Source organism: Arachis hypogaea, chromosome 19 (assembly GCF_003086295.3).
Source record: "Arachis hypogaea cultivar Tifrunner chromosome 19, arahy.Tifrunner.gnm2.J5K5, whole genome shotgun sequence".
NCBI classification, from domain to species: Eukaryota; Viridiplantae; Streptophyta; class Magnoliopsida; order Fabales; family Fabaceae; genus Arachis; species Arachis hypogaea.
The window spans coordinates 20,562,493-20,577,038 of record NC_092054.1 but is presented as its reverse complement, the minus strand read 5'-3'; the positions used below and the strand labels follow the sequence as shown (position 1 = coordinate 20,577,038).

At 34.6% G+C, this 14,546-nt stretch overlaps 1 protein-coding gene across 1 annotated transcript; it reads right to left on the bottom strand.

The window, feature by feature from the left end:
- Positions 1–9,386: 9,386 nt before the first annotated feature.
- LOC140182187 (uncharacterized) lies at positions 9,387–10,913 on the bottom strand. The gene is made up of 3 exons (XM_072228319.1): positions 10,379–10,913; positions 9,944–10,273; positions 9,387–9,499 (listed from the first exon to the last, which is right to left on the bottom strand). The coding sequence occupies exons 1-3, from the start codon at positions 10,911–10,913 to the stop codon at positions 9,387–9,389; spliced, it is 978 nt and encodes a 325-aa protein (XP_072084420.1).
- Between the last annotated feature and the right edge of the window lie 3,633 nt (positions 10,914–14,546).

The window sequence follows — 14,546 nt, the reverse complement described above, 5'->3', positions numbered from 1 at the left end:
ACTCCTTGGCCTTGCAACCAATGGCGGAGTTTAAAAAAAATTTGGAACAAAAAAATTAACATAAAAATTTAATAATAACATTTATATTAAAATAAAATTTATAAATATAATTATTCTTTAAGTTTGTTACTAATAAGATAATAAATAATTTTATAGATAAAAAATATAAAATATTTTATAATGGTACTCTTCGAATTTTTAGTGACTTAAAATCTTCAATAATTGAATCAGAACTAAACTTTTCAATAATTTATAATATTTATTGAATTTTTTTATCAATTTATACAAATACAATAATATCAACACTTATTGAATATTCTAATATTTTTTATCATATAAAAAATTAAATTAAATAAACAGTAAAATATAAAATAATATTAAATTAAATAAATAAAAAATACTTAATTTTTTATATTTGAATTCAACGGTAGAGAGAGTGTGGCTTGTTGAATAGAGAGTTGCGAAATGCGAATAGAGAAGCTGTTAGTAAAGCGGCGTGCTTTTATAATAATGATTTTTATCTTTTACTTTGATAGATGATCTCTTTTTATTCTTATCTTTTTTTGTTAGATAACTTTTTGATGTGTTGTGAAAGCCAACAAAGGCCCATCCAGTTCAGTCGAAATCCAACATGTTTGAATTCAAAGGTAGATGGAGTGTGGCTTGTTGAATAGAGAGTTGCGAAATGCGAACAGAGAAGCTACTAGTAAAGCAGCGTGCTTTTATAATGATAATTTTTATCTTTTATTTTGTTAGATGATCTTTTTTCATTGTTATCTTTTTTTGTTAGATAACTTTTTGGATTTGATTTGATTGTTGGATGATCTTTTTTTATTCTTATCCTTTTTTGTTAGATAACTTTTTGATGTGTTTTGAAAGCCAACAAAAGCCCACCCAATTCAGTCCAAATCCAACATGTTTTTAATGTTTAAAACTAAAAACTATTGTGCAATAATAATTTGATTTGATTGTTGGATGATCTTTTTTTATTCTTATATTTTTTTTGTTAGATAACTTTTTGATGTGTTGTGAAAGCCAAAAAAGGCCCACCCAATTCACTCCAAAACTAACATATTTTTAATGTTTAAAACTAAAAACTATTGTGCAATAAAAGTAAGAGATGAGAATTGAACCTGAGTACTTTAAGTCATAATAAAGTATTTGAGCCAACTAAACTATTTTTTATTTTTTGAAAAAGTACTACTAATTTTTTTTATAAAAAATTTTTTTGGGGCGAGGAGGGGGGGAGAGGGGGTATGGTCCCATTGTCTCAACTAAGCTCCGCCCCTGCTTGCAACGAAAATTTGGCAAAAAGATGTTATTGAAGATAATGTAGCTACTAACTTAACAAGAGATGTTTAAATGAAAATTTGCACAAAATTTTATCAAAGGTAATATTTTAAGCTTTTTATTTATTATGTGCTTGACATTTTACCAAAGGCTGATGATGTTATTAATTAATAGTATTTATTTATTGGATCAGATTTCATATGGGAAGACAGCCACTAATAATAATAGCAGAGGCAGAACTTTGTATTAAAGTTGGAATAAGAAAGTTCAAACAAATTCCAAACAGAAGCATTCTTTCTCCTATTTCTGCTTTTCCACTTCACCAAAAAAGTCTCTTTTTCACAATGAATTATTATATATAGTACTATGTTATATGTATCTTTACTATTTTTCCTTTGAGACAGTAAACTAGAAAAGCTGTTACAAACATTAAAAATGCTTATATAATTGTGCAGGTATGAGTTCTCAGGTTCACCAGATACATTTTCTGTTTCAGTTCATGAATATAAAATACCCTCTAAAAATCTTCTGGGATTGTATTCATATTTTTATTTTGAGACTTTATGTAATTAGATGATATTGAAATATTGAAGTTATTGTTTTATTTTACTCTTTAAAGAAAAATAGTTATGGTTATGTAGAACAATACCATATGCAATTAAGTCTGGAACTATTGATATTGAGAATTTTTTTATATATAGAGTTATGTCTTATATTGAGGAATTGTGTCATAAAAGATTTAATTTTTAAATTTTGATATTAAAAAAATAAATTTCTAATTTGAGAATATGTAAATGAGAGGAGATTAATGAATGATTTGAAATTAAAAATAAATAAATAATTACAGAATTTGTAGAGGTTTGAAAATCCCACAAGATCAACATAAGAAAATTGATCAAACAAAAACAAAGATTAAGATAGCATTACTGTTTTGTCGATTTTTAGCAAATCGACGGTGGTTCGATTCTAATGGTCTGGGAGCGAAACTAACTCCTCTTTTGTGAGTACCACTTTTCTAAAAGTGCGTCAAAAACCCTCACTTGGACAGAATTAGAGGAAAAGACCAAAAAGACAACAAATAAATAAAGATTTTTAAAAATAAGAATGACTGAAATCAAAATGGTTTGCATTGAATCTAAATAAAGCAACAAAATGCCTTCGATTAGATCAAAGGACTTTGAGTTTTGAAAATAACAATACGAAAATGTAAAATTGAACAAGGAAATTAAATGTTACTTGAAAGATAAATTTGCGAGAAAAGTAAAGTTTGCAAGAAATGTAAATGAAAAGTAAAAACAAGTGGAAGGAACCCTACAGAAAATTGACTCGAAGCAGACTCAGAAATTCGCTGAGATGTGAGTGTGCATGAGTAATTTCTGAAGCAAAGTTCCAACCTCTGTATCTTCGAACCTTCTAGTATTTATAGCCATATCTTTAACCGATCAATTTGAAATGACACTCCCTCATGTGCGAAAACGTGGGTAACCATTCCCACTCTTTTGCCTAATCATGTGACGGTTACAGAATAACCTTCGATTTCAAAAAATCTTCGATCTTCATTACTCGAGTAACTCCTCGATTCGCTGAGCTAATCGAACTCTTACTCAAAGTCCCCAAATATGCCTCCTTTGACACCAACTTCTCTTCCGAAAGCTTACTTAATAATTCGAACAACCTTCTCCTTCGAATTCAATTATTTTTTACCAATAAAATGCCCCTTAGGATTAATGTGTTTGTTTTTGAAATCATTCTTTGGAAGAGAGAACACTTAATCTTGTTTTAATCATTAACGGGAATCACTTTATTAATCATAAATGACATTCACTTTTCCTATTAACTTTTTATCCATTTGACACATTTCCCAAGATTAACAATCTCTCTCTTCCACCACTTCACCTTCTTCACGAAGTTGCCTCCTTCTTTTTGAATTCTCCTATGTAACAACGGTTAAGAATCAAATCTTCTTTTTAAATTAAAACTTCTTATCATCATCTTCCTTCCCAAATCCTTATTTTCCAAAGTGTCAATTTTTCTTTCACCTCTGAGCTCTCTCTTTATTTTACAACTGTAACTTCCTTCCCATTTCTCACCTTGATCAACAATGGCTTCATCTTCAACCCAAGTTGCTGCACAAGACAAAGGCAAAAGCCCTATGGTTCAACGCCAAACTCCTCCAACATTGCAAATACTCAACCAGATTAATGATGAAATTATCCAAGACCCTCAGCCTCACACTGATGATCCCAGGATTCTCATCCCTTTCACTATTGGCGACAAAACCCACTGTTTCGTTGGCCCTATTTTGTCTTTGGAGAAAGTTAACAAATGTCTCCACTTCTTTTCCATCGCACAAGGGGAAGATTTACTTATCAATAAAAACCTCGTCATTTCTCATTTCATTAATCCACAAAGCCCTTCAGGAAAAATTCTAAAATTACTCCGCGAGGGGCTGATTTTAGGACCTAGCATAGGCATCTTGTATCGGAGAAGAATGTTGCCTGGAGGGCTCTTGGCATCCAAGACCTCCTTCAACTCTCCCATTTTACCCTCAACTCACCTTTGGATGATTGGGGCTATGGTCAATTTCTGGAATAGGACCACAAACAATTTCCACCTTCCCTGTGGAATGGTTGGACTCTCACTTCTTGATGTGGCTGTTATCACTGGACTTCCGATAAGCTCTCCCGAATTAACTTCTAATATGCAACCTAATCCGGAGTATAGGATAGTCCGCATGACTTCTTACAGTTAATTTATCGCTCAGAACATGGGTCAGGAAAATGAACATGTGACCGAAGATGAGCACGTTGCATTTCTGTTTTACTGGCTGAATGTCGTTATTTTCTGTTCTCGAAGTGTCCAAATGCAAAACACTTTCTCCCTCTCGCTGCCCTTTTACATGAAGGAAACATGTTTAATTTGGCCAAATTGCTTTTGGATCACTTGTTTGAAGAACTTGGCTATCTAGTCAACTGCCTTCGAAATAATTCTCAAATTAATGTAGGAGGTCCCCTCTGGCTCCTCCAACTCTAGTTGAATGCTATTTTCGAGAAGTTCATGCAGGAAGATGGACATAATCCATCTGATAAACAACACATCGGAGGGTTTCGATTGGCCTCCTTCCGACCAAACCTTCAAGATGCCCAGTCAACTGAGGACCGTTTCTAGGCTATTTTTTCTCTCTTTCATTCTTGTAAAAGTTTCAAAAATAATGAACTCAACTTCACTCCTTTTCTGCATCGAAGTTTTGGTCCTTCATGGCTTGAATGCCTTCTTTTTCCACAAGATGATGAAGAAGATGAGATTGCCAACGAAAATTGGGCAAAAATGCTTGCTTTTCAGATAATTCCTATTGGATTGCCTCAGTACAAGAAAGAGCAATTCAGAGCAATTCTCTACGCCCTTCACTACATTGCTAGGAAATTTGGTTTTTCTCAAACCATTCCACTTCCTCTTCCTCGCAACAACTGACCTTTTTGTCACATCGAGATGTATTCGAAAACTGAGATCAATTTCTGTCTCTCTACCAACCAACAACAAAAAGAAAACTACAATCATCTTATTTATGAACGTAGCTCATACATCACCAAGTCTTTTTCTGAATGGTGGACCACATACTTCTCCAAATATAATCACACCCTTGAAGAAATCAAGAATTCTGCCATCAGAATCAATCCAGCCGCTGAAGGTTCACTAAGAAGGACCTTGAAAAGGAAAATCAAAGCTACAACACCTTCAAAGCAACCACAGAAGAAAAGTCGACAAGCACCTACAAGAGCTTCCAGAAGGGTAATCCCTCGATCAAACTTTTCGAATTTTTTCTTAATTGTATTCGTTTGATCATGTCATGACTTCGATTTCTTCTTTAGTACCAGGTTCAATCTTCAAGTGAAATCTCTTCAAAAGAAACTGAACAACCAGTACAAAATATCTTTGCTACTTCTTCTGATTCAGATGAAGATTCAGCAACTGAATGGATCCCTCCATTGGTCTGAAAAAGATCTATTTGCCAAGAAATCTCGACTTCTTTTCTATTGGCAATATAACTTTCAAAACCAACTCTCCTATACTGAAACATTTCTCTTTTATTCGACGGTTATAATTTCAAGCAACATTTTTCTTTTGTCGAAGCATATTCTCAAGAGCTAAAACATGCTCTGAGTCTAAATCATTTAACTCATCATACATTGCATTTCAATAATCATCAACTGGAAAATCATCTTGCCTCAAAATCCTCAAAGTATTAAGGTTAATCTCTACCGGCAAAACTGCATCATGTCCATATACTAATTTATAAGGAGAAGTACATGTTGATCCTCTTGGTGAATTTCGATAAGCCCATAATACCTGACTCAATATCTTGTGCCAAGTTCGAGGTTTATTTCTAATCTAATTTTTAATCAAACTGATTAAAATTTTATTTGCTGCTTTGACCTGCCCATTGGCTTGTGCATAATAAGGAGTTGAAGTAACCATATTAATGTTTCTCGAAGCTGTAAAATTCTTAATTTGCTGACCAGTGAACATAGTCCCCTGGTCAGCACATAGCGTTTGAGGAATTCCAAATCGATGAATTATATATTCCTCGATAAAGTCTATCACTTCATTCTGCCCAACTTCTATGAGAGGAAAAGCTTTAACCCACTTCGTGAAATAATCTATTGCTACCAAAATAAATTTATGATTTTTCGACAAAGGGGGATGTATCAACCCAATTAAATCCAATGCCCATCCTCGAAATGGCCATGGCTTAATAATCGAGTGGAACTCTGATGCTGGGATCTGTTGTATTACCCTATGGCGTTGACATTCTTGACACGTCTTTGCATAATCGATGCAATCTTTGATCATAGAAGGCCAATAAACATGATTTTGACATAATATCCATTTCATTTTTATTCCATCTTGATGGCGCCACATATACATCTATGGACTTCTCCTAGAATGATATCTTTATCGCATTGACTCAAACATCTCGAAAGGCTTCCATCGATTCCTTTCTTATATAATTCATCAACCATTAACACAAAATTCATCACTCTCAACTTTATTTTTCTATCGACTCGAACACTAGGGTTCTTTAAATACTCAGTAATGGGTTTTCTCCAATCGTCATTTTCCCATTCATCTAAACACAAAGCTTCTCTCTCATCAACAGACACTAAAATCTGTTGAATTCTTGCCAACTTTCTTAGTGTTTCTGGAAAGATTTTATATCTCGAAACAATTTGAGCTAATTCATTAGTGATTTCATTTTGAATTCTCAGAATATGAACTAATGAGACTTTTCAGAAAGAAGTTAACAATTTTCATGCTGTTGCCAAATATTTTTGTAATTTCTCGTTATTACATTTGAATTCTCTTGACAACTGCTTCAAGACAAACTGTGAATCCCTGAGTATTTGAACTTCTAGAGCCCCTTTTTCGATCAAGATTTCTAAGCCTAATATTAGAGCTTCATACTCAGCCACATTATTCAAACAAGAGTATTTTAATTCAAACAAAAATTCTAATGGAACCCCATCTGGTGAGATAATTAAAATTCCTACTCCAGCACCATCTTTATATTTTGAACCATCAAAATACAACTTCCAATAATCAACATGGACATCAACTATATTTGCCCCCTGGTCATTCAGATTATTCGAATGACTTGACCTTTCACAGCCTTTGCTGGGACATATTGCAAATCAAATTCTATTAAAGCCAACATCCATTTCCTTAATCGACCTCTCAACATTGGATAAGTCAACATATATTTAACTAGATCAGTTTATGCAATAACTTTCACAAGTTTGGCAACCATATAGCACTTTAACTTTGTATAAGCATAGTACAAGGACAAGCACAATTTTCTGATGGGTGAATATCTTGTCTCGATAACAGTCAATACTCGACTAAGGTAATAAATGGCTCGCTCATGTCCATTTTCATCATCTTGAGCCAACATACACCCAATTGTATTCATGGATGCTACAATATATAATTTTAAGGGTTCATGAAGGCGAACATTTGCCATTACTGAAGCCTTAGACAAATAAGCATTAAGTGATTCAAAAGCCTCTTGGTGTTCCTCTGTCTATTCGAACTGAGATTCATTTTTAAGTTTCAATAAAGGTACGAATACTCGAGTTCTACCTGAAAGATTTGATCTGAATCTTCTAAGATAATTAATTTTTCCAAGAAAATATTGCACTTCCTTCTTTGATTTAGGAGGAGATAATGCTAAGATTGCATCAGCCTTATTTTTATCGATGGCGATCCCCTTTTTATGGACAATGAACCCTATGAAGTTTTCGGCTGATACACCGAATGCACATTTTAAAGGATTCATTTTTTAAACCCTTTTTCCGCATGGTGATATATCCTTTTCTCAAATGATCGATGTGTTGAGTCACCAAATTCGATTTAACCAAAACATCATCATTATAAACTTCCATAAATTTCCCAATATACTCATGAAAAATAGTATTCATGGCACGTTGGTACGTGGCACTGATGCTTGGTTTCTTTGTATGGTTTAGAATTTCACAAATAAATTCTCATTGCAAGTATAGCTCCAAACCAACAAATAATTCTCACAACAAAAATTTGAGTTGTCACAAGTACAAACCCGAATAAAAATTAACCAAAGTATTTAAACCTCGGTCGTCTCACAAGGAATTGCAATAAAATGATCAATTATTGGCTATGAAGATGCAAGGGGGGTTTGATTTATAATTGTCAAGAAAAGTAAATAGCAAGAAAGTGAATGACAAATAACTAATGAAATAAAGAAATAAAGAGAGATATTCATGGCAAGGATTGAGATCATAGGCTTTCTATCACAGTCACTAATAACAATAATTAACAAGAATTTATCCTATTTCGTCATCTCTAACAATGGAAGAAGGTATAATGTTATCTTCACATGAGAGAAAGTCAAATAGGACTAGCTAATCTTAATCCAAAAGTCCTAATCAACTCACTAATTGAATTAGCAAGAGATTCGAGTTAATGGAAACAATACTAGCTAAAAACTCTAGATCACCAACATGAGTTGGGTATTCATGACTCAAGATTGTCTAATTCCTCTTTCCAAGCCAAGAATGCTCAAAATCTAATCTAGCATCCTTCCAAGCATTTTGTCAAACACTTGGAAGGCATAAAAGGAAGCATAATAAATTGCAAGGAAAAATAAAATCTACCAATTACCAATTGCAAGAAATCAATAATAACAACTCAATTCATCAATAAAAGAACATCAAACATCAAATTGCATTAAAGGAGATCCAAATTCACATGAGCATTCATAAACATGAAAGAAGGCATAAAAAGAGAATTAACACTACAACTAAGAGAATTAAGATGTAGGAACAAGAAATTGAAGGTAGAACAAGATGAAAACAAGAAGTAAACCCTAGATCTAAGATGCAAAGTGCCCTAGGAACCCTAATTCTAGAGAGAATAGGGAGCTTCTCTCTCTAGAAACTAAGCTACATTTATGCTAAGCTACAACTAAGTGCTCCCCCCCTTTGCTCAATCTTCAATTTTGCATGAAAAACCTTCAGAAACGAGTTGAATTTGGGCCTGGGCAGCTCAGAAATTGCCCCCAGTGATTTCACTTTAAGTGGGTCACGTGCCGAGCGTCACGCGTGCGCGTCGCTGGCCAAAACTCCTACTCATGCGTACGCGTGGCTTGCAAATCTTCAATGCACGCGTACGCATGGATGACGCGTGCGCGTGGCCCTCAATTCTCCAAATGCTCATTTCTTCATGAATTCTCCACTTTGCATGCTTTTCTCTTCATTTCTTCCATCCAATACTTGCCTTATGAACCTGAAATCACTCAACAAACATATCAAGGCATCGAATGGAATTAAAGTGAATTAAAATCACCAATTTAGGGCCTAAAAAGCATGTTTTTACACTTAAGCACAAATTAAGGGAGAATTACAAAACCATGCTATTTCATTGAATAAATGTGGGAAAAGGTGATAAAATCTCCTAAATTAAGCACAATATAAACCACGAAATTGGGGTTTATCAGGCACCAGCATTTTTCAAACCGAATGGCATAACTACCCGTTCTTCATACGTGCCTAATGCCCAGGACATCAAAAAGTAGTTTTAGACACATCATCTTCAGCAATAAAAATCTGGTTATATCCTGAATAACCGTCCATAAAACTTAAAATCTCATTTCCTGCTGCAGAATCGACTAACATATCTGATATGGGCATAAAATATTCATCCTTTAGAGTGGCATTATTCAAATTTCAAAAATTAATACACACTCTTAATTTTCCATTCTTCTTCATCACAAGAACAATGTTCAAAACCCATTCAACATAATGTGCGGTTTGAATAAAATTTTCTTTAATCAAACGTTCAATTTCCTCTTTAATCTTTTGATTGATCTCAGGAGCAAATCGTCTAGGCATTTGCTTTACAGGTCGAGTGTTTGGTTTTAACGCTAATCGATGTTCTATGAGAGAACGATCGAGACCAGGCATCTCATAATAATCCCAAGCAAAAAAATCTTTAAACTCATGCAAAAGACTATATAATTCAGTTCATAACGAGACTGCAAGGTCCTTACATATGTAAGTAATTCGAATATCATCAACAGATCCCAAATTAATTTCTTCTAAAGGATCTTATGATTTGAAACCTTTTGAATGTTCATCACCTTTTACTGAATATTTTTCAAAATCCAAAGGTTCTAAGTCATAGATGCAATCGAAAGACAGATCAACAGATTCATTAAGATTGAAACAAACTTGATCTTTAGCTGGATTAACAACAGCTTCATTTGCAATACAATGTACTTCTACTATTTCACTAGCAGTCTGACTAACAACATTACTAAAATTATTGAAACAAAAGGAACTTAAACTATGACTAAATTCGATCAAAGAAATTGAATCGTCCCTATGAGAAGAAGAAGAAATTACATTCTTAAATGATTCAACTTCATCAGAAGAATCACCTTCATTTTCTACTAAAAGGAAATTACTTAAATACTTATTTCAAGTTACCAGATAATTCGAGACGTCTTGTTCACTCACCATCGAAGAGCACCCTCGAATCACCACTTATGTTGAACAATCCCACCCAGTCGGAGGAATGTTAAGTTGTGGATAACGAAGCTTCACACTTAAACCCTCTGAAGTCAAATAGCACCCTTCACAATTGAAAGAATTAAGTAACTTGTCAACATTCAAAGGTTTCAATTTAGGACTATATGCCCTGAAGTCAACGTGTAATTGCTTGACATACAGATTCAAATCAACCTTGAATACTTCAGGTTTTCCATCATCATTCCAAAGAAGGATACTTTGATACACAGTAGATGGTACAACCCCGACACCGTGAACCCAATCACGTCCCAATAAGGCATTGTAACTTGCTTTCGAAGACACTACCACAAAGACAGTGTTTCGATCAGAAGATCCAACCTTCACTCCTAAAGTAACCAACCCTTTAGCGGAAGTCGAAGCACCACTAAAGTCTGTTACTGAAATATTAGTTGGGACTAAATCATCAGGATGCTTACCTACTTTCGTCAGCATCCTCTCAGGCAAAAGGCTTATAGCTGCCCCTCCATCGATCAGGATTTCGTTTATCTTAATCCCGCTCATAGTTACAGTAATGTGCAGTGGGCGCAAATGTGACTTTTATTTCTCAGAATGCCTTTGAAAATAACCAGGTTCATCCTCATATCGGATAAACAAAAAGGCTTCTTCTTCATCTACATCATAATCCTCTACAGGATTTCCTTCATATTCTCCCAAGTACTTAGTTAGGATGATCGAAATGGTACCGACCATTTCATCATCTCCTTCTTCGAAGTATTCTTCGTCCAGATCAACACCCTTATCTTTATCAATGATTGGAACACTAACCGCTGCTTTTCCTTTATCCAATTTTATGGGGGAAGGAACTCCCTTTGGATATGTCTCTCCATCAGTCGGAAAGACTATTCGAGAGTGCACAGATGGTGTTGCCCCCTTGCCGTTGTCAGTAGGAGGTATCTTAGGTGGCTGTTGTCCTCTTCGGCCTCTGCCTAATGGGTACTCCCTAGCTCGGCCACGGAAGTAAGGATATCAACCTCGAAGAGGACCTCTATGCCCCCACTGTGGGTTATGCTTGTGATGAACGTCCCTATTTTGAAACTCTCGGTAGTTTCAAATCCATTGTATGCCAATAGCTTGAGAACGATTGATAGGTGCAATAGGATTTTTCTGAGGACCTCCAGAACTTTGCCCTTCCATTCGTTGAATAGGTTGTTTCTATCGGGCATGTTCTTCCCTATGAGCCAATTCCTTCTTCATTCTTTCCTTCTCAAAAATTGTTACAGCTTCAGTATCAAAAAATGTATTGCATCGAGGACACAGAGATACGTCCTGATCTTTTAACTTCTGTTGTACCATAAAATCCAACAACCCATCTCCTACTCCAGGATATACAGATTGGACATCTGACTCAAAGTTTCCCAGAGCCATATCAAAGTCATAAGACATTCCAACCATATTCATACCAAAATATGGTTCAGTAAAACTGCCCTCAGCATCGAAAGGATCAGAATAAACTTTCATTTCTTTTTTACCATCATCGAATTTCAACCACCCTTCTATGATGGCTTCTTAAATTAAATCCCTGAAACAAACACAATTGTTAGTCGAATGACTAGTTGCTTGGTGAAACTTATAATAAGGTTTCCCTTTTAAATCTTTCATTGAAAACAAGGTTCTGCCTTTTGGCAAAACTAATTATTTATCTTTAAGCAACACATCAAAATCTGATCAGATTTCGAAATATCAAAACTATATTTCTTTTCACTTTTCAATTTCGAATCATTCGACTTTTCGTTATTAGGGATTTTCTTAAGTAAAGAACAAACCTAAGGAGGGACTTTCTTAAGTTCAGCCAAATCAACTTCTGCCCCTCTAAATCAGTCTCCTCATCAGAGGATTGCATAACTACATAAGTGACTTTCTCTTTTCGAGAAAAAGATTTACTCTTCAACCTCCTCTCATTCTTATATTTCTCCTTTTCTTTTTTTAGAATTTCTATCTGACGAACCCTTTCAGCCAAATGGGCTAAATCGTGAATACGCACATTGAGTAATTTTCGACGCATATAAAATCCTAATCCTATAACTGCTATCTTTATTACTTCACTTTCAAGAAGTGACACATAACAACGACTTCTAGCATTTTTGAAACGAATCATATAATCATAAATGGTTTCACCATCTTCACGTTTCAAAGCCACCAAGTCAATAACTGCCATATTCAATTCTCCCTGATAAAATTAGGCATGAAAAGCAGTTTCTAACTAAGCCCGTGTTGTTATCGAATTTGGTCTAAGATTCGAAAATCAAGTAAATGCATTCCTCGTTAATGAGGAAGGAAAAAACTTCATTTTCAAACTTTCATCATTGGCTAAATTTCTAATCTCGACCAAATGTCGAGCAACATCTTCAGTTGTGGACTCTCCAACTTCTCCTGCAAACTTCGTAATTATTTTAAGATGTTTCATTCCTCTTAGCACTTCAGCCATTTGAATATTCTGAGAAAAATCTGACACAAAGTGGGGTTGATTCATGAATCCTATATTGAATTCAACCTTATTTAAAACATCTTTCACAATTCTGGTAACTTGATAACGTTCATCGACTTGATTAGCGCATAATCGAGCTAGGACATCATCTGCATTTTGACCACGAGGAATTATCTGAGGATTTTCCCTGTTTCTAAAAACATCGTTCTCATTTTGAAGTATATTTTCAAAACCTTCATTATTTCCTTTGGCATTTTGTCTTTCTCCTTCGTCATAATCAACGATTCGAGCAATTTGCTCGACTTGCCTTAAAAGAGATCAAATTTTGATTCGTGATCAGCCATCATAGGATTCAGAATTGTGGTCATTTGCTGGGTCAATAGATTAACTAAATCATGACGACTTTCTTCTACATGTTGCCGAAATACTGCTATTGAATTAGAAGCATTCGATGTAGAACCCACATTATAATCTCGAGAAAACTTAGTTTTCTGTTGTGGATTTTGAACATTATTTACTCCATTTACACCCCCAAATCGGATCTGCAGAACAAAACCACTTACTGGCGGAGTATAACGAGGAGGAAGGTCATAAGGAGGTTAACCAGCAGTTACTTGGGGCTGAATTGGTGGTGGATTACCACGTGGACAAGTATTACATCCGTTATTTCCAGCCTACACATTTGTAACCACCACACTTTCACTGATAACCACCCCTTCAGAACGTGAAGTAACGTCCGAAGGTTGTACAGTTATTGGTGCACTGTCATTAGTAGATGAACCACCATTCATATTCGACACTTCATCAGCCATGTGAACAATTCTTCCACTTTTTAATTGCATACACTAAGTGACACCAAAATCATTTGACACACTTCAAATTAAAAAACTGTCCCACCAGGCATGCCAATTTGTTTTGTCGATTTTTAACAAATCGATGGTGGTTCGATTCTAATGGTCTGCGAGCAAAACCAACTCCTCTTTTGCGAGAACCAGTTTTCTAGAAGTGTATCAAAGACCCTCGAATTAGACAAAATTAGAGGAAAAGACTGAAAAGATAACAAATAAATAAAGATTTTGAAAAATAAGAATGATTGGAATCGAAATAGTTTGCATTGAATCAAAATAAAGCAATAAAATGCTTTCGATTAGATCAAAGGACTTTGAGTTTCGAAAATAATAATATGAAAATGTAAAATTGAACAAGGAAATTAAATGTTTCTTGAAAGATAAATTTGTGAGAAAAGTAAAGTTTGCAGAAAATGTAAATGAAAAGTAAAAACAAGTGGAAGGAACCCTACAGAAAATTGACTCGAAGCAGACTCAGAAATTTATTGGGATGTGAGTGTGCGTGAGTAATTTCTGAAGCAAAGTTCTAACCTCTGTATCTTCGAATATTCTAATATTTATAGCCATTTTTTTAACCGATCAATTTGAAATGACACTCCCTCATGTGTGAAAACGTGGGTAACCGTTCCCACTCTTTTGCCTAATCATGTGACGGTTGCAGAATAACCTTCGATTTCAAAAAATCTTCAATCTTGATTATTCGAGTAACTCCTCGATTTGCTGAGCTAATCGAACTCTTACTCAATGTCCCCAAATATGCCTCCTTTGACACCAACTTCTCTTCCGAAAACTTACTTAATAATTCGAACAATCTTCTCCTTCGAATTCAATTATTTTTTACCAACAATTACAATATTTAAA

Coding starts and splice junctions, on each gene's coding strand:
- LOC140182187 (XM_072228319.1), bottom strand. CDS start 10,913: ATGAGCGGGATTAAGATAAACGAAATCCTGATCGATGGAGGGGCAGCT. Junction 10,274..10,378: donor TCCTCCGACTGGGTGGGATT/GTTCAACATAAG, acceptor ATTTCCTTTTAG/TAGAAAATGAAGGTGATTCT. Junction 9,500..9,943: donor AGGTGATGAACATTCAAAAG/GTTTCAAATCAT, acceptor TGCCCATATCAG/ATATGTTAGTCGATTCTGCA.